Source organism: Pongo abelii, chromosome 15 (genome assembly GCF_028885655.2).
Source record: "Pongo abelii isolate AG06213 chromosome 15, NHGRI_mPonAbe1-v2.0_pri, whole genome shotgun sequence".
Classification (NCBI taxonomy): Eukaryota; Metazoa; Chordata; class Mammalia; order Primates; family Hominidae; genus Pongo; species Pongo abelii.
Window position 1 is genome coordinate 91,964,312 of NC_072000.2, and position 21,407 is coordinate 91,985,718.

At 39.6% G+C, this 21,407-nt stretch overlaps 1 protein-coding gene across 1 annotated transcript; it reads right to left on the reverse strand.

Moving 5' to 3' along the window:
- Positions 1-206: 206 nt before the first annotated feature.
- Positions 207-21,150, reverse strand: LOC112128724 (uncharacterized). The gene is made up of 3 exons (XM_024231369.3): positions 20,973-21,150; positions 1,233-1,350; positions 207-478 (listed from the first exon to the last, which is right to left on the reverse strand). The coding sequence occupies exons 1-3, from the start codon at positions 21,109-21,111 to the stop codon at positions 340-342; spliced, it is 396 nt and encodes a 131-aa protein (XP_024087137.3). The 5' UTR covers positions 21,112-21,150; the 3' UTR covers positions 207-339.
- Positions 21,151-21,407: the final 257 nt, after the last annotated feature.

Consider the following 21,407-nt stretch of genomic DNA (forward strand, 5'->3'; position numbering starts at 1 on the left):
CCCAACTTCTCATCAGAGACATTCCCCAAACTTAGGTTTCACATTAATATTCTACAGAAGTGTACAAGGGTTCTTTGGGGATTGCATATGCAAAATTGGGTTCAATGTGCTGTGTTCTTACTTATTTTCTTAGCTCATACTAAAAAGTATGCATGCTATTTTTTAAATGCATTTCTGTATCAATTAGGAAGACATTCAGCTGCACTTAACAGACAACCCAACTTAAATAAACAGTAGTTTAGTTTCTCACATACCAAGAATTTTGGAGATAGATTGTTTACAGCATTGATTCAGTGGTTCAACAACATTAAGGTCAACTCTTCTGCTGTTCTCTCAGTCTTACTTTTGTGATAGCAAGATGGTGCTGCAGCTCCACCCTTTACATTTACATTCCAGTGGGAAGAAGGAAGAGTAGTAAGAAAGCAAAAATTTTTCTAGGACCCACTCACCCAGGTCCAGGTCACGTGGATACTCATAGCTACAAGGGAAATAACAAAAGAGACAACAGGATCTCATGATCACGACCTGAGGTTCTGGGTGTGTTACTGTCTGAACACAATCAAGATCCTCTTTATAGGAAAGAAGGTGAAATGAATATTGAGTAGGTAACCAGACATGCCACAATTCTTGATCTTTAAATATAGTTTTATCTTCATCCTATTGGAAATATTTGTTTCCCTTACAGTCCAGGATGTCCCAAGAATTTAAACATTGTAAAGGATGCCAACTACAAAGAAACCATTCCATTGTATTTTTTGGGGAGGATCAGTGCCTAGTAGACTTCAGAACTGACACAAAGTACTGAAGAAGTATTTGTTGCTGACTGAGGAGATGAATGAAAAAATGTAACTTGGATAAATAACAAAAGCAGAATTTTATTGTCATGACCTCCATTGTTGACCACAGTCTCTTAGTGATTACATTTTTAACTTAAAAGGCTTAATTTGGTTTTATTTTATCTGTATTTTATTCAGTAATACAGCTGACACTTGAACAACATGGGAGTTAAGGATGCCAAACCCCTGCACAGTTGAAAATTCAATTATAACTTTTCAATCCCCACAAACTTTACTAAAAGCCTACTGTTGACCAGGTGCCTCAGTGATAACATAAGCAGTCAATTAACACATATTTGTGTATTATATGTATGATAAACTGATTCTTACAATGAAGTAAGCTAGAGAAAAGAAAATATTATTAAGAATATCATCAGAAAGAGAAAACATATTTACTAATCATTCATTGGAAGTGGATCATCACAAAGATCTTCATTCTTGTCTTCACATAGAGTAGGATGAGGAGGAGGAGAAAGAGGAGGAGTCGGTCTTACTGTCTCAGGGGCAGCAGCAGCTGAAGAAAATCCACATATGAGTGAAACCATGCAGTTCAAACCCATGCTGTTCAAGGGTCAACAAGACATAAAACATCCCTGTCATGCAATATGGGAGTTGAATATGCAAAGTGTCCCCTTAGCTGGCTCCAGCTTGTTCCTTCCGCAGGGATAACCAGTGTCTCCTGTCTGAGATATCACCACAGATCTGTGCACCACATCCATCCCATCATTTTTCTTTCTTGCTTTCTTTTTGAGATAGAGTCACACTCTGTCGCCCAGGCTGGAGTGCAGTGGCTCAATCTCAGCCCATTGCAACCTCCTCCTCCTTGGTTCAAGTGATTCTCCTGCCTCAGCCCCCCGAGTAGCTGAATTACAGGCACACGCCACCACGCCCAGCTAGTTTTTGTATTTTTAGTAGAGACAAGGTTTCGCCATGTTGGCCAGGCTAGTGTGGAACTCCTGACCTCAGGTGATCCACCCACCTCAGCCTCTCAAAGTACTGGGATTACAGGTGTGAGCCACAGTGGCTGGATCTTCTCATCATTTTTCTATGCACTGGACACAAATGCACATGTTACTTCTGGTTTTCTTTTAAATAAAAATTCACATAAATGCAAATCACACCATACATATTGCTTTTTGTTTTGCTTAGTTTTACTTCACAATAAATCCTGAAATTCGTTCCAAGTCAGCATAGTATTTTATTTTAGACATCCCTAGTAGCAATACCTCACTTGCATCTAGCACTTAACAGTTTGTTAAGTCCTTTCACATATATTGTTTCATCAGACCTTCACTACAATGATCATTATCCACATCTTTCATAGATAAAAAAAATCTGAGGGTCAGAGAGGTAGTAAAAGTCAGAAATAAATCCCAGATTCAGCTACTCCCACCCCAGTGCTCTATTTCAACAACGTGTCTGTGCCCACAAACTCTTACTAAATGTGCCTTATGGCCCACTGACATATGTTCATCATTAAAACATTTTTGCTTGGGCAAGTTTCTGTAATCTTTCATATCCATGACCCCAAAAATATGTGACCTCCTGATCTAAATTAATAGAGAGGAAGAGAGAAAAAAAAAAGGTAGTGGAAAAAAAGGAAAGGGACAAAGGAAGAGGTGTCTGGCAGTAGCTTTAGGGGAATTTAAAACTATAAGGGGTTATTTCTAGGGATATTTTTTACATACAAAATTGTAAAAAGGAGCTGTGAGCAAATGTCCGAAAGTTTCGCAGAGCTGAAGTACAATCCTTGAAATCAGCATGGAAAATTCAGTGCTTGAATCTGACCTGTGGTCAGAATGCTTGGCACATGAACACACACACACACACACACACACACACACACACACGTGCTTCTAAGGAGAGAAAGTCTGTCCCAATTTCCCTCTGCCTCGTGTTCCTGACACATGGCTTTACATTAGATCCAAGCCAAACCCCAAGTGAAAGCTGGCTCTACGTTCATGTAGCAGATTTGGATTTTCTCTAATCCTTAAAAGGCACTGTCACGTGTGCTTCAAAACATCATAAAAACAACTTGGAATGCCTCTTTCAAGGGGCAGAAGAGAAAATCAATACATTCTGATTTTCTCCTCCATTAAACTTCAATGACTGAAACAGTAGTGTAGCTGGGGAGAGTTTAGTAGCTCAACAACCACATACTAAATTCTTCTTCAAGATTATAGGGCCTTATTTAGGTGTCTATTGGCAGAGCTTTAGGGCTTTAATGGGTTCAAAACTGCACCAGTAATCAGCAAAAATAAATAGTGCACTCATGTACAACTCATGTAAGTATGACGATCATTATTTGTGGAACCATCTGGCATAATAGATTTCCTTGTAGCATGGGAACTAAATGATACAATGCCATTAAAGTTAATAAACAAGAGAGATTATTAAGTGAAATGGTGCCATGAAATTGGTGAGTAAGGATTTCAGAGGCACTTTGAATGTTTCTCAGCTAGAAGACAGACCACATACTAGGTAAGATGGATGGAAAATCTCAAGGATTTAGTCATCCTTACTCCCCATGTCCAACCCACTGGCAAATCTCATCAGGTCAATTGTCAAAAATTCATCTGGGAATCATCAACATTTTTCTTTTTTTTTCTCACCCCTACCTTAATAAGGCCCATCTACTTTTTTCTGTTTCCACAGCCATGACCACAGTCCCTGCCAACATCACCTAAGACCTGGATCCCTGCAAGTCCTAGACTGGTTTATTTTCTTCCACTTCCTTTCAATGTACTCTTTACAAAGCATATGTCATCTTAGGTAAATGTAAATCCTGTCACTCGTAGACTTAAAATCCTCCAATGTCTCTTCATCTATATTTGTTTTCTAGGGACTATGATAAAGTACCACAAACTGGGTGGTTTTAAAGGACAAAAATTTATTGTCTTACAATTCTGGAGGCTAGAAGTCTGAAATCAAGGTGTTGGCAGGGCCACCACCCCTCTGAAACCCACAGGGCAATCCCTCTCTGCCTCCTCTAGCTTCTGTGGTGTGCTAGCAATTTTTGGCATTCCTCGGCTCACAGAGGAATCTTTCTATTTCTCTAGCTTCAAATGGCATTGTGTCTGTGTCTTCGTTCATCTTCTATCTATGGTTGTCTGTGCCCAAACCTCCCCTTTTCATAAGGACACCAGGCCTTTTTATTAGGCCCACCCTAATGATAGCATCTTTATTGATATAATAGAGTTAAAATGACATTTCCAAATAAGATTGCATTCTGATTCTGAGCCTCAGGACTTCAACATATCTTTTTGGGAGGAGACACATGCAACCCACAACATCAACACCTAGAGCAAACCTGAAGAGCTCGCTTACTCAGTTAGCAAGGCCCTACCTGTCTGTCTCTCTAAGCTCACTTGGCCCTCACCACACTGGCCTCTTGACATTCCTCCAGCTTGAAGCTCTTGGCTGCCGCTACCTGGAAGGCACTTCCTCTGGGACATGCTGCCCCCACTTACCATCAAGTGGTTCCTCACTTATTACTGCATCAGCAGAGGCACATCCAGGTTTTATGGGATCTGAAACTTATACACCTTTAGGAATCTTTTATGAAAAAGAGCACACAACTACACATAAAAACACATCTGCAGCCTTGGAAGGGGCCTGGGCACAAGAAGGTCCCTGAAGCCCATGGTTCATTCTCTTTGTGGTAAAATTGCTTCTGATCCTGGGCGGGGGCATCTTTGAGTACCTTGATCCAAAGAAGTCCCCACCATATATTCTCCAGTTACCCTGCTTTATTTCCTTATCACACTTATCACTAGCACTTATTAAATCTGAAATTATCTTAATAATATATCTACGTTTTTTACATGTTGTCTCCCCATGCCAAATTGGAATCTCTAAGAAAGGAAAAGCTTATTGATTTTTACCACTACAGCCTAGATCCTAGCACACAGTGTCTTATATAGAGTTGGCACTGAGTGAATATGTATTGGATTCAGAAATGGATGAATGAGTGAATAATAGTGTCAACAATAACAATAAGTCCTGCAGCACTACTTTGTTTCAGGCACAGCCTGCATTATGCCCCCATCTTACAGGTGAAGAACCTTCCCTGCTCCTAGGTTAGTAGAACTTACTCCCAGCTGGCTGTGGGTCAATGGCAAAGCCAGTATTTGCAGCTAGCACTCTGGATCTAGACTCCATGCTCTAAACCCTATACTATCCTGTCTAACATCAAGGAAGCTTGCTTGGCTGACTCAGTGTTCAGCTCTATGATCCAGAGACAGAAGCAGGAGATTCCCATTTCAAAGGGATGAGGATTTTAAAGAGAAGATCATGTAACTTGCCCTCCACACCACACACATAGAAAAGGGACTTTTGTCCCAGGGCTTTGAGAGAGCAATGGAGGCCATCCAAGGAGCTCAGCTCCACAAGGTCCTCTCCACCTAACCTTGCCAGGCCACACATTAAATTATGAGAGATCAAGTCCAATATGCAACCCAATAGCAACTTTCTGTGGTCTCCCCAAGGCTTCAGAATTATTATGGGACTTTTGCTATTATGATTTGTGTGCTCCATCCTCTGAGTGGTATGTGTGTACACACATACAGAAATGATAACAGCTGATGTGAAACATTCTTTAGGTGTGACCTCCTTGGCTGACCCATTGGACTTTATTCACATCACTCTTTATCCATTGAGTTTTAGAAAAAGGAAAATATTTAGTTCTTAAATTTAACAAGTAAAATCAATAAAGACTTTCAGATTCTTCCTGGCATAAAACAAACTCTCTTTGACTTCTCTCATTGATAACACTCAACAGGCCCTGTGTGCTTTGGCTCTTGCTATCATAAATAAAACAAAAAGAGAATTCCACAGAGGTCTCTTTTTTGAAGCACAGCAGCATCAGACAATCAACTTTATTGGAAATGAGTTGATGAGACAAGAGGGCAAAGTTGATGGGAGGAAAAAGGAATGTACATATTTTTAAGCAAAACTCCCCTATATTATGAAATATCCCTATGGAGCCCTCCTTTGAAATAACCCAGCAGATGACCATCCCATCCAGTACCACCTGCCCTGCTTGTTTTGCTCTGTTCTGTTTTGTAATCTTTCTTTAATCCATGATAACAACTCACAATCTCAAATAGCTGGAGGGGGGCATTCTCTCTCACCATCATCTAGGCCAAAGGATGAATTTTATTCCCAGAATAACTGCATTCATAGAAGTGATACCAGAAAGATGAAGTGAAAAGCATGAACCCCAGTCAACCTCAGTTTTATATTTCCTGATGTTCTGATAAGAAGAAAACACCATTGGACAAGGAGAAAGATCTGAATTTTTTTTTTTTTTTTTTTTTTTAAACAACAAGCAGTGGGGGAACAAGGGAAGACCACTTAAATCCTTTGCTCTTCCTTTGGTTAGAATTTCCCCCATTGCCTGAGATGTTTGTTATTTATCAAATAAAAATATTAACTAGGTCCCCACGCTTATACTCTAAATTTAGAATATATCATCAGAGAAGGTGCAGAAAGAAAGGAAGATTTTTTTGTCTTTCAAATTGTTGTAATCAGTTCCTAGTGGTAAAGAAGGTTTTGCTTCATGTAGTAGGTTATTTCTTATTGTTGGAATAGAATTGTGCTTAAGGATATAAGATTCAATAATTTATTTTAGGGTTGACTTTTTCTTAGCTCACTGGAATCACAGCTGAGATTTGTGCAGTGCCCAAGCTCAATAACTTGTTCCTCCCTGACCCAGAATCAATGGGGATTATAACAAAGGCCCCAGTCTAGGCCTCGAATATACACACCTTGGATCTTGGGCTACTGGTGTTGCAATGAATTCAATAGAAAACATTCTATTCTGAGAGCAGGGCTCAAATACTGCAAAGTGATTCCCTAGTAGGGTCATTCACATTATTCCTCATGCCACTGCACAGAGACTGTCACCTCAATGGGTTTTGATGGACATGGCCAACACATCTCTTTCAGATGAAGGTGGCACCCCTTTTTCTGCTACCAAAAGGACTTTACAATGCAGTGGTTTCTCATAAATTTAGGAGTGTAGGGTCCTTCTGCCCATGATTAAATTGGGCCCAAGGCAGGTCAACACACCTTTATAACCGTCAGGCCTAGAATGCTGTATCCAGATGCTCTGGCAGTACATCTTGCACAAAGTCACTGCCTGTTAAACACCAAAGCAAAACAGCAGATGGTGCTTGGATTCACTACATTTCTCTTTGAAGCTCTCCAGATTCACAACCTGATGGAATCATTCTCTATTTTGAAGAGTAGGGTCCTTGACAGCAAGGGCTTTTTGCTTGTCCTTATATTTCCAAATTCCAACAAGCAACACTTCAATAAATGTGTATGCATTCATTCATTCATTCATTCATTCATTCAAAACATGTTCATTTCATTATTATTTTCCAGAATACAGTGGTGATCAAAACAGAGTCCTTGATCTTCTAGAGTTTAAGAACCAATCTTGATGTCAACTGAAGATTTATATAAACTGGCTATTACAATCTGTCATAAGAATTCTGAAATAACATACACAGGGCAATGAATGCCTGACTGACTAGATAAAGATTCAGACTCCTACTTTCCAAGGTCCAGACAGCCATTCTGTGGTGTGAATTGAAAAGGAAAGGGCTTGTGTTTTTAACAACTTCATTACTTCATTCCAAGGCACCAGAATACAGATGGACAATCCTCTTATTACATTAAATGCATATGCATTGCTTTTGTTCCAAAACTCTCCCAAACACAAACAGAGCTCTGACACCTCATTGATGTGATAGCTTATGCATATGAGGGGAGAACAGCTATTAAATTTTCTATCAAATAATTTAATTTCTATTAAATCTATATCTTGACAAAGCCTCCACCAATACAAAGTTTTTGCCAAATGGCTAAAAATATACTTTGGACATTTAATACAAAATGGACAGTTTCAAATAGCTTTACTCATGTTGAAAGTTTAAAAAGTTGTTTGTTAAGTACTTTAGTTATAATTCATTTAAAAATCCCATTATGTTTGGTTACACAAGAGTGGCTTTAATACACTTAAAGATGCAGTACTCCTTAGCTGTGACATATTTATAGTCTGAACATTAAAAGGTTTATAAAATAAGGCTATATTTTCTCAGTGTCAAACATCCCTCAATGAAGACAATTATTCAGTCTGCCTGTTTGTAATTAGGTATGAAATAATTTATGGTTATGAAGATAAGTGAGCAAAAATTTCTGGAATAACTGTATATTGTATTTTATTATTAAAAGATTTTCATAATCTTTCCAGGGTTTGAGGAGTCATAAATTGCCCAGATCGGATTTCCACTGGATTTCTCTTGGAATTAATAAGCATATGGATCTGATCTAAGACTGTGTGTCAAAAATATTGAAGAGAATGGCTTCACACAAGCTGAAAATGAAATGAGATTGACATAGCTGACTTTGGTTTGGAGAACAAGAGCAATGTGCTGCCTGTAGTCAACCCACAAAGACAGAGTCTGGCAGGTCTAAGGGACAAAGAACACCCTACTGGGGTCAGAAATGCAACCTAAGTCCCAATAACCCAGGGCTGGAGAGCTTTTCCTCTTCCACACTCCCTTCTTTTTGACAAATACTAAGAACACTTTCAACATGTTATCTCTATGCCATAACTATACATTTCTGGGATATGTAGTTGGTTAAAAGCAAATTCAGTCTTTTTCCTCACTACTTCTGCCAGCAGAATCACCAAACACAGGATACATCAGCCTGTTTCTTCTATTTTTTTTCTTCAATTGAAAAGAAGTAGTGAAAGTATGGCACTACTATTGTTTTTATCAAAGCATTATTTTATCCAATATATTAGTCTTCATAACTTCTCAATTAATATCCATTTTTCCCCAAACCTAAGCAGATATTGTCTAATTCTCCTAATATTTTGTAGTTCTTGAAACTCCAAAAATGTTCTGTGTAACTTACATTGTCTTTTCAAAGTTGAAATGAATTTTAAAAACTTTGTAGAACACATTTATGATGTTCCCAGAAATTCTTGCAATTTCCAATAGCTAGTCAAAAGCTGGAACACACAGTTTGACATAGTACAATCCCAACCCCTCATTCCCATGCCGTCCTGGAGAAAGCCTCTATTAAGCCTAAATAGAAAAATTGCCAAGCCAATAAAGTGTGCGTGAATCTGAACGGGCTACGTGGAAATAGCCTCTGAACAAATCATTTCTGCCAACTCACATTCAGTGAGTACTCACAGAGCACTTGGCCCAAGGCCAGAGATGGAGATTTCACCAAATGTGAAGATGTAGTTACTAAACAGCAAATCTATTCAGTTGTCAGAGCAGAGCTGCCGGCTCTACCTCCTTTCACAAGTGACCCCTGACACTTTCAATTATGGGAGCTCACCAGCACTCTGCAATCAACTTTTCTAGGGGGAATAAATCTTACCTTAAAACTCCAAAAAGTTTGAAACTAGGCTACCAGAACCAAAAGGATGCATTCTGAAATGCTTTGCAACAGCAATTTTTTTTAAGATTGTGTAGACTATGCTATCGACCAGGTACACTGAGCTGAAGCTAAGTGAGGGTCAAAAGACAGAACAGGTGGCATGAGGCCACATCTAGCAGTCGGTCTGTAGTATATGACAGGAAGCAAAAGCCTCCTTGGTCTGATCAACTCCAAGAGACCATTTAGTATGATCTTAATTTATACTTTCATTGATATTACAGGATAATGTTGCAGAACCAAACTATAAAAACAAGCACCCACAGTCTCCATGAATTTCTCCCACATAGGGGTGGCTTGCACATGTAAGGTACACAGGTATGGCTGTGGAATGAATGAAATATTATTGTCAGTCTCTCTGTTTCTTTGCTGAAGATTCTTTCTATTTGAGAATAATGTGCAAAAGCAAAACAGCAAAGGCATGAGGGAAAGAGGGAAAGTCAGGTAAATCCTAAGATAAAAGGAACCCAAAATATCATCTAGTCTAACTCTTCCTGCTATATAATAAACCTATCCACAATCACATTCATCAGGGTTTGTTTGAACATTTCCAAAGAAATGATATGTTAAAGAGTACACATGTACTTCTTCGCAGAGTAGACCATTGCTTTGGTGGATAGCTCTAATTATTTTAAAGCTCCTTCTTATATGGAGCCTGATTTCTAACCTGTAATTTCTAACTATGGTTCAAATTATGACCACTTAAAGCAGAAGTTGTCAGCTTTCCTTCACAGGCTTTCAAATATTTGAAGGCAGCTGTGATGTCTTCCCCAAATTTTCCTTTACCTGAGCAAAATCATCCCATATCCTCCAACCAATCACTCAACCATTCAGTGTGGTTTCCACATCCTTCATTATCCTGGTAACCATCCAGATAGTTAATGGCAGTCTCAAAATGCAGCACCCAAATCTGACATCCATACTCTACACATATTCCTATGGTACCGTGGCAACTGACAGAAATTTCTCCATGCAGGGTTAATGTTATGAAACACCTTTTAAATTAGCCAAAGCAGGGGTCCACATTTTCTGCTTGCTCTATGTCTTGTACTTAATTTACAGTGTGGGCCACTAGCCATTAGGGAGGTGTGGGGAATGTGATTGTTGCCAATAATTGACCATTCCCTGGTTCAGGAGATACATAAAATTCTAATGGAACCATTATTCTTACACCCACAGGATATATAACAAGAACAATAAAGTGATGCATTTGCAATATCTGCTTTTTTTAAAAAAAAGATGCATTATGAAAATATCCATCTATATTTTATCTCGCATGATGATGTACAAAGTAACTACCTCAAAATGAGATTCTTATGTTAAGTGTTAAGAGGGGAACATACATAGCCTTGCAGGCACACACTTTTCCAGAGCACACTAACTGCTGAAATATCTCATTAATGCATCACTGTCATAGAGCTAGATGACTCTGGGCATTGTAATACTGGCTTCCATGGCAACCTATTGTCCTTGCACATTTATTTGTTGAATTGTTTGTTGGCGCATGGAACTGTGCCATAACTAGAAAAGTAAGTGTTCAGTCACCAAGCAACTTCAGTGATCAGATTGCATAAGGCTCTTAAAGTTGGAGTGGTTTTATACCATGTACAGACACCTATGAGACATTTTTAATGTACTTCTTTTTTTAAAAAAGTTTAATTGACAAATAAAATCGTACATATCCCAGGTGAACCATGTGCTGATTTGATTACATATGTATTGTATCCTGATTATCACAGTCAAATTAATTAATATCCACCACCATCCATAGTTATACTCTGTATGTGTGTATGTGTGTGTAGCGAGGACACTTAAAATCTGCTATAGAATTTCAAATAAACAATGCAGTATTATTAACTAGAGTCATCATGATGTAGTTTAGATACCCAGAACTTATTTATCTTCCAGTATCTCCCTATTTTTCACCACATCCCAGTCCCTGGCAGACACCACTCTCCTCTCTGCTTCTAAAGTTTGACATTTTTAGATTCCACATATAAGTGATATCATACTGTATTTTTCTCTCTGTGTCTAGCTTATTTCACTTGTATAACGTCCTGCAGGCTCATCCATGTTGTCACAAATTGTAAGATCTCCTTCTTCTGAGAATAATATTCATATATATATCTTTACACACACACATACATATACCACATTTTTTAGTCCACTCATCTGTCAATGAACAGTTTGTTTCTGTATCTTCACTATTGTGAATAATACTGCAAGGAAGATGAGGGTGCAGATATCTCTTCAAAATATTTATGTTATTTTTTGTGCACATATACCCAGAAGTGAGGACTCCAGATGCCAGTGCCTTGATCTTGGACTTTCCAGCCTCCAGAGCTGTGAGAAATAAATTTCTGTTCTTTTATAAATGACCCAGGCTATGGTATTCTGTGACAGCTGCACAAAACAGACTAAGACAAATGACAATCACAACATGTGTTATAGTTACAAATAATAACTAATTATAGGTGATAAACAGTTATAGATAATAACAACTAACATCACTGAGGACTTACTACATTTCAGCTCCTTTTTCATACATTTAGAGCCATCAGTTCATTGTAATGTTGTGAGAAAAAAAAATTTTTGAATAAGAATCATTCATCTTTGGAAACTTTGTAAAAGGCATTCAATACATTTTATAACCTGAGCTTATGATTATGATTACCTGTGAATGGTTCACTTCATAAAGATGATGTAGTGACACACGGTGTCATGTCCCTGAAATAAATGGTCTCACCATTCCACACACAAAACTTTGAACTAGTTCTGTTTTGTGTTTGTTCTGTCTTTCCCTAAGGAGGCCACTTCTTGGCACTCCTGGGGTCTCGATCTCTGCTTGTTCATTTATTTCTCTTCTCATATAAGGACTAAGGAGCCAGATAACTAAGACTAATAGAATTACAAAGCAAATGGGAAGGCTTCCAAGACAGTCCCTAAATCAAGTAAATGCATGAACATTAATATCCAAACTTTTTAATATCTGTTCACAGACCAGGTACTTTTTTCTTCTTCTTTATTACTCTTATTGGATATAGTCATTAGCCAGGAGACCTGTGGATACATAAGCGTTAAGTATTTTCTGCAGTATATCACTGCTTCTTTTTGATGACAGTCTTATTGCTGCAGACTTGGCAATCTTATTAAATAATCATCTTTAAGTGAAAGCGCTATTAAGATACTGCATTTGATGGAAAGAGTTAAACTCCTAGCCACTCTCACCGCTATTCAAAAAACCCATTGGTATTGTCAAGGTTAGCATTTCTCAAAATTCTTTTGACATTGAGAATTTTTAGTTACAATTTTTGACACAATGATGAACTGGTGCTTATCAACTACAATGTGCACTTACAGTGAATAGCAGAAATTATTTTAAATTTCTGATAGTGTGAAATTTAAAAATAAAAATTAAATTACTTTATAAAATAATACAAACTGTATTATTCTATTCTCACACTGCTAATAAAGACATACCCAAAACTGGGTAATTTATAAAGGAAAGATGTTTTGTTTTGTTTTGTTTTGAGATGGAGTCTCAGGTTGGAGACCTGACACTGCCCAGGTTGGAGTGCAGTGGTGCAATCTCAGCTCACTGCAATCTCCACCTCCTGGGTTCAAGTGATTCTCCTGCCTCAGCCTCCTGAGTAGCTGGAATCATAGGCACGCACCACCCTTGCCCAGCTAATTTTTGTATTTTAGTAGAGACAGGGTTTTACCATGTTGGCCAGGCTGGTCTCGAACTGCTGACCTCATCATCTGTCTGCCTTGGCCTCCCAAAGTGCTGGGATTAGGAAAGAGGTTTAATCGACTCACAGTTCCACATGGCTGATGAGGCCTCACAATCATGGCAGAAAGCAAAGGAGAAGCAAAGTCATGTCTTATGTGGCAGCAGGCAGAAGAGTATGTGAAGGGGAACTCCCCTTTATAAATCCATCAAAATTCACGAGACTTACTCATTACCATGAGAACAGCACAGGAAAAATCTGCCCCCATGATTCAATTACCTCGCACTGGGTCCCTCCCATGACATGTGGGAATTATGGGAGCTACAATTCAAGATAAGATTTGGGTGGGGACACAGCCAAGCCATATCACAAGCATATGTCGAAATTATAAGACAAACAACTACCTTGAATAGATGGCATCCATCGGCTTAACCAGTAGCAGCTAAATTTTGCTTAGGCAGCATTGAGTAGCTTAAACATCTTGTATAAATCCATCAGATAATTTCTCAGGCAACTTTTTTCTTGGATCTGACACATCATTCTTTAATGGATGATTGTAGCTTAAAAAGAACTATCATATATTGTGTGGTGCAAATATTGCCAATCATATCCCTAAAGTAAACACCACAGGGTGGTCCCCAATGAGTCACTCTATGTATAATCCCATGCCCTTCAGTGTTGATGGAACCTGTGACTTGCTTCTAACCAATCTGGCAAGAGTGAAGGGACTTTAAAGAAGCCATTAGGTGCACAATCAGTCAATTTTGAGTTAATAAAAAAGATTATTCTGGATGGGCCTGACATAATTAGGTGATCGTTTCAAAAGTGGGTCCACACCTTCCCTGAAGTTAAAGATTCAAAGTAGCAGAGACACTTTCTCTATTGCTAGCTTGAAGAAGCAAGAGGTTATGAACTCTATAACCCCAGGCAAATACATTTTGCCAGCAACCTGAAAGATCTTGGAAGTAGGTCCTTTCCTAGTTGAGACTTCAGATGAGTTTGAAACCCAGTTGCCTCCACCTTGATTTCAGCCTTGTGAGAAACTGGGCAGAAAACTGAACTCAAGTATTCCCAGACTTCTGACTCATAGAAGCCATGGGATAATAAATGGATAATTGGTTTAGGCCACTAAGCTGGTAATGATATGTTGTAAAGCAAGAGAAAATGAACACATTATCTGATAGTGATTCCCTTTTTGTGGCGCAATCTGTATTTGTAGTTGAGAACATTGCTGCACAGCTAAAAACTGCTTTTACCAGACTTATCTGAAGTGAAATGTGGCTATGTGACTAAGTTCTGACCAATGAAACTTAAGTGTAAATAATGTTGAGATATTCTAGAAGCACTTTTTAGTGAGAGTATATACTTGATATGGTTTGGCAATGTCTCCCCATCTAAATCTCATGTGGAATTTTAATCCCCATGTGCAGGGGAGCAACCTGGTGGGAGGTGACTGGATCACAAGGAGATTTCCCCCATCCTGTTCTCATGACAATGAGTGAGTTCCACGAGATTCAATGGTTTAAAATGTGGCACTTCCCCCTTCTCTCTCTCCTGCCACCCTGTAAGACATGCCTTGTTTCCCCATTGCCTTCTGCCATGATTGTAAGTTTCCTGAGGCTTCCCCAGCCTTGGAGAACTGTAAATCCATTAAACCTCTTTTTTATAAATTACCCAGTCTCATGTAGTTATTTATAGCAATGTGAAAATGAACTAATACATAAAATTGGTACCAGGAGAGTGGGGAACTGCTATACCTGAAAATGTGGAAGCAAATTTGGAACTGGGTAATGGGCAGAGGTTGGAACAGTTTAAAGGCCTCAGAATAAGAGAGGAAGATGAGGGAATGTTTAGAACTTCTTAGAGACCTGTTAAATGGTTGTGACCAGAACGCTGATAGTGATATGGACAATGAAGTCCAGGCTGAGGTGGTCTCAGATGGAGATGAGGAACTTAATGGGAATAGTTCCAATAGCAAGTCACTCTTGTTATGCTTTAGCAAAAAGACTAGTGGCATTTTGCCCCTGCCCTAGATATCTGTGGAGCTTTGAACATGAGAGAGATGATTTAGGGTATCTAGCAGAAGAAATTTCTAAGCAGCAAAGCATTCAAGATGTGACCTGGCTGTTTCCAAAAGTGTACAGTCATATAAGTTCACAAAGAGATAGTCCAAAATTAGAACTTATGTTTAAAAGGGTAGCAGAGCATAAAAGTTTGGAAAATTTACAGCCTGAACATGTGGTAGAAAAGAAAAAGCCATTTTCTGGGGAGAAATTCAAGGCTGCATAAATTTGCATAAGTAAAGAGGAGCCAAATGTTAATAGCCATAACAATGGGAAAATGTCTCTAGGGCAAGTCAGAGACCTTGGCAGCAGCCCCTCTTGTAACAGGCCCAGAGGCTTAGGAGGGAAAAATTGGTTTCCTGGGCCAGGCCCAGGGCCCTCTGCTCTGTACAGCCTCCTGAAATGGTGCCCTGTGCCCCAGAAGCTCCAGTTCCAGCTCTGGCTAAAAGGGGCCAAGGTACAGTTGAGGCCATTGCTTCAAAGGGCACAAGCCCCAAGGCTTGGTGGCGTCTACATGGTGTTAGGCCTGCAGGTGCACAGAAGGCAAGAGTTTGGAGCCTTTGCCTAGATTTCAGAGGATGTATGGGAACACCTGGATGTCCAGGCAGAAGTCTGTTGCATGAGCGGAGCCCTCATGGAGAACCTCTATGAAGGCAGTGTAGAGGCAAAATGTGGGGTTGGAGCTGCCACACAGAGTTCACACTGGGGCACTGCCTATTGGAGCTGTAAGAAAGAGAGCCATTGTCCTCCAGACCCCAGAATGATAGATCCACTGACAGACTGCACTGTGTGCCTGCAAAAGCCACAGTCATTCAACGCCAGACTATGAAAGCAGCCACAGAGGCTGAACCCTGCAGAGCCACAGGAGTGGAGATTTCCAAGGCCTTGGGAGCCCAACTCTTGCTTCAGCATGTCCTGGATTTGAGACATGAAGTCAAAGGAGATTATTTTGGAGTCTTAAGACTTAATAACTGCTCTGCTGGCTTTCAGACTTGCATGGGGCCTATATCCCCTTTGTTTTGTCCAATTTCTCCCATCTGGAATGGAAGCATTTACCCAATGCCTGTAGCCCTATTGTATCTTGAAAGTAATTTACTTGCTTTTGATTTTACAGGCTCATAGGTGGTAGGGATCTGCCTTGTCTCAGATGCGACTTTGGACTTGGACTTTGGGGTTAATGCTGGAATGAGTTAAGACTTTGGTGGACTGTGGGGAAGGTATGATCAAGTTTTGAAAAGTGGGAAGACCATGAGTTTTGGGAGGGACCAGGGGTGAAATGATATGGTTTGGCTCCGTGTCTCCACCCAAATCTCATGTGGAGTTGTAATCCTCATCTGTCAGGGGAGGGACCTGATGGGAGGTGATTAGACCATGGGGGCAGCCTTCCCTCTTGCTGTTCTCACGATAGTGAGTGAGTTCTCACGAGATGTGATGATTTAAAAGTGTGGCACTTCTCTGCCCTCTCTCTCTCCTGCCACCATGTGAGACGTGCCTTGCTTCCCCTTTGCCTTCTGCTGTGATTGTAAATTTCCTGAGGCCTCTCCAGCCATGCATAACTGTGAGTCAATTAAATCTCTTTTCTTTATAAATTACCCATTCTCAGGTAGTTCTTTATAGCAGTGTGAAAATGGACTAATACAATACCCTTCTTCTTCCCTTCATTCTGCAGTATGAAATAAGATTTTGATGGCTGGATATTCAGCGGCCATCTGGGACCATGAGTATTGAATCTCCATGCTAGGTGGAACAGTAAGCTGGATCATAGGTGATTTCATAGAGTTACTACAGCAGTGCCGGAATACCACCTATAGGCTTCTTTTATGTAATAGAGAAACAAATTTCTGTTCAAGCCATTGTTCTTGGAATCTGTGTTACTCTTGGCAGAATCTAAATCTGGTATATTTTACTTAAAAATATATACCTATATTTTAAATAAATTAATATAAGTATTAAAGTGATGTGGTTGGTTTGTTTGGGTTCAACTATTAGCAGCATCTTTCGGAGAAGTAGGATATGCAGCATGCTGGTCCAAATATTACCATTGACTAATACTGCTGGTGGAAATGAGATACCACATTAAGAAGCAATCAAGAGTCAAATATGTAAAAGAAGTTGTACATGAAAGTACACAAGTTTGTCCTTGCATTCAAAATATTAAAACACCCTATTTGTTTGTAACTGAAAATAGTTATTTAAAAACAGTAGTGCATTTGCACAATTTAGTCCAGCTCTTTTTTAAGTACAACAGAGCAATATTAGGCAGATGAGACTTGGTGACCACAAATGAATGTGGTACTGGGGCTCTAAGAAGAAGCAGATGTCCAAAATCATCATTCTGCCTGAAAGTTTACCAGTCAGATTGCTATCCTTTCATTTTAAGGTTTCTGCTCCTTGTTAATTGCAAATATCCATGGCACAGGTACTACCGTGAGTGTGCTTGCTACAAACAAGTAGGAGGGAATAGATGAGTAAAAGATGGGGGAAAAGCCACAGTGGTCTTTGGCAAGGACATTCAAGCTCACAGGCTCATGGTGGTGATCACAAAGGGGAAAGGAGAGTCTCCAAATATAAATAGAGTACAATTCACAAATATTTACTAAGCTGTGAATCCTTTCAATAAATGATTAATCGATAAGTCACAGGCCCTGAAGATACAATGGTAAACAATAAAGATCCACGATAATTTTGCCTATATCAGAGATGAGACACCACGCCACCCACAATTTCCAGGCTGATGCCATTTAGGTTACTGAATTTGAAAGCAAGATGCATGTTAGTACCTCTTTACATTTCAAAAGTCTGGATTTCAAAAGTCCTCAAATTGTTGATCAGTTGATTAGTTAATTTAGTCAAAAATATTCAAACTATTTTATGTCTCAGAATAGATAGGATATTTAAAGTGTAATACAGAAATTATACCAATACTGGGGGGATTGCTAAGATTGTCCACATGTGCCAGCAAAATCATCTATTTCTGGTCTTTAGTCAAGTCTAAGAAAGTTCATGTTGACATATTAGGAGGAAATTATTATACCTGCTTATACTGAAAAAGAAAATTCAACCATAAATATTGCAATACTATAAGATGCTATAACATTCTGCAAAACAACCTGTTGCACATTTCTACTTGGAAGGTAGCATATTTCATGATTATGCACATCCATGACAGAGATAAGCATTTATATGGTAATAACTGCAATATGGGCAGCTACAGCCTTTCACTATAAGCCATGAGCCTCTTCATCAGAAAAAGCCATTGGGGCACAATTTATCACTAGAAAGTGTGTTTGACTGGCTTAGATGTTCAGAAAAAATAAATATTTTCTTCATGCACATGTCTTAAGTAGTAGCAGGAGCATGGTTTGTACCTTTACATAAAAAAATCAAAATAAATGCCAGTGTTTAGGTAGTCAGAAAAATAAATATACAAAAAAAAGGAGTAATAAGTTTCCTCTTCTATGCCCATACCTCAGTAAACACAGAGTCCCATGTACAAGTGGTACAAATGCCACCATAAAGAGTCAGTGACTATAGAAAGAGACTGAAGTGCTTATTTAAAATCTTGCTATCACAGGATTAAGAGAAACCTGGGTCTAGGACTGAGAACTCAGTAGTATAGAACAGAAGAGGAAACAGTCATCTCTGATGACATCAATAATTGTTTATAATAACTCCATTGACATCAATAGTTGTTCTGATAATAATTCTGGTGGCTAATATTTATTGAATGCTTACTAAATGGACTAATTATCCTTCTGGGGGCTTTACGTATGTTTTCTCATTTAATTCTGAAACATATACTATCACTTCAGGGCTCCTATTAACCCATTTTTTTAAATAGCTGGTTAAATATAGGTTTAGAGATATGGTGACTTATCCAAAATCACAAAGTGGCAGATTTGAGTTTTGGACCTAATTGTGCTTGACTCCAATGCCTATGGGCTTGTCACAATAAAGTAGTGGAGAGAAGGCCATTATCTTCCAGTGGAGCCTCCCTGATGCCCAGGCTGGTGACCAGAGGGTAAATGCAATACCTTCTGGACAGTGGCGATATGCTGGCATCCCAGGGAGCTGGATTATATGAGAGACATGGCTGGTTCAAATGCCCATGTAAACCTCAAAAGCAGATTAGGGATGAAGAGATTAAGTGAATATTTCCTGAGCATAGATGAGAAGTGTGAAGCAGGTTCACTGTGCACTGGTTACCAGCTTGTGTCAGTCTGCTGAGACAGGCCCCACTTAAGCACAACAAGATACATGAAATGGATGTATGATTTACAGATGGGAACAACAGACAAAGGACAACAGAAGCCTAGAACTCATTGCAAGTTGGCCCCCCAAGGCTCAGGAAATCGGCCTGGGGTGAATGGAATCTCCTCGTCTGCATGTACTTCACTTACACTGCAGCTGAAGGACCTCAGAATGTAGCCTGCCCTGGGTTATATATCCCAGGGACAACATGACAGGCTGGGCTAAAGCACCAAAGGACATCCTATTTCTAGGGAGAAATGGAGCAGACCCTGAGCTGTTCTGGTTAGTTCCTGCCTATCTCAGGCTGTTGCATTCACAGCACATTCTACAGTTATTCCTGAGAACTACAAGCAAGATTGAAGAGGGAACAGGATCAGTCCAAGGCCATCCAGAGAACTGCGTGATAAGGAACTCCTGGGAATTTTGGCAGCTGGTGGGTGGGTGGAAGAGGGAAGCTAAGGAGGGGGTCCTTGAGGTCCTGCAGCTGCGCAGGTGAGGGCTAAAGGGATGGCAAAATTGAGATAATGTAGCCGCATGGCTACCAAAATGAGGATGTTCATATTTATCAAGTGATTCAGTAAAACCATCTGGAGCTTCGGCTGTGTGCTCGTGCCCTTCGCACTGGAGAGAAGACAAAAGCACCTTTTTATTCCTACCCTCAAATAGTTTTCTACCTCTGTGTGTGTGTGTGTGTGTGTGTGAGAGAGAGAGAGAGAGAGAGAGAGAGAGAGAGAGATGTGCAATTGACTATAATGTATGATACAGGGGCATCACTAGAGTCAAAGGCCACTTTACATGTTAAGCCATCCATTCTGGAGGCATTAGAGACATTGCCAAAAGTGAGGGTGACTATGTACATCATTTTGGTAATTAGGAAAAAAATGTGCTATGAAAAAATAGTATGCCATTTTTACCTCTATTTTCAAGCTCTGATTTGGGGTTTTCCTCTTATTTTTATCCAGTGTGTTTCCTGCTTCCTGTTAATGCCCACTCAGGAGACTGACTGCTTTCTGGCAAGAAGGGGGTAAGCACAGTACCTATAATCTGCATTATTAGTTAGGTTCTGTCAACTGACCTCCTAATTTCAGAAGCTAAATAAAATATAGATTTTTTGTTGTTGCTATTTATGAAAGTGACAACTCAGGTGTCTCCGGTTTGTTGGTTTTCCTGAGCAGCTCCACTCCAAGGGGTGGCTCAAGGACCAGGTTCCTTCCAACATGGCACCACTTCTTCTCCAGATTAGTGCCATGCAAACTTTCATTCACAGGCCAGTGCCAGTCCATGGCTTGGATTAGCCCAGGAGCCGCTTATGAATGGTCTCAGTGAGGGAAGTACGGAAATTGAGGGAGAGCATATGGAAACTTTAGAAACTGGCCATTGCTGCAATATTCAAGTTCATGGTGAGTGGATTTTTCTCACTCAACAGAGTATAGATCATTTTGGTTGTGGCCAAACTCACCCAGCACATGTGGCTTCCTAGTTGATTGGAAATTTAAGAAAACATAAATAACAGATTGACAGCTAGAAAAAGCTACACTCTATATCCTCAGAGTTCTCATGATTTCACTGGCAGATTGGAGAAAGAGAATGGTAAGCTGTCCATGAGAGCGTTTTCTATTACCCACCTGGCAGGGCCCATGTTACTTCTGCCCATTCCGTTGGCCACAACTCTGTTACATGGTTGCATCTTTTTGCATGGGAGACTGGGGCATAATCTGATTGAATGTCCAGTAAGAAAATGGAAAGAAGTTGGCAGTCATCCATCCTCACTAAACCTATTGCTGCATTTGCTACCAGTTTCTGTTGACCAAATAATGCAAGCATGAAAAGGAGTTCTATGACTTCCCAGCCAGAATCTTACCACTGTGAGTGTTCTTGATGGAGCTGCCCCAACAGAGACTTCAAATCAGGATTGATTCCCGTCTCATTCCTAACTCACCTTCTCTATTTTCTTAATTTTGAGCGCTCGAAAACCTTCCAATAAATCCTCTTCTGTTTAAGTTAGCCAGGATTAAGTTCTTCGTTAGGAATTTTTAAAAATCTCAAAGCTAATACAGGAG

Bases quoted from the DNA above. Each gene is read 5' to 3' on its own strand.
- LOC112128724 (XM_024231369.3), bottom strand. From the start codon at position 21,111: ATGGATGACTGCCAACTTCTTTCCATTTTCTTACTGGACATTCAATCA. The intron at 1,351-20,972 runs GTGGGTAATAGA...GATTTTCTTCAG, and splicing joins AGTAACATGGGCCCTGCCAG to CTGCTGCTGCCCCTGAGACA. The intron at 479-1,232 runs GTAAATATGTTT...TTTCCCTTGTAG, and splicing joins CCACTTCCAATGAATGATTA to CTATGAGTATCCACGTGACC.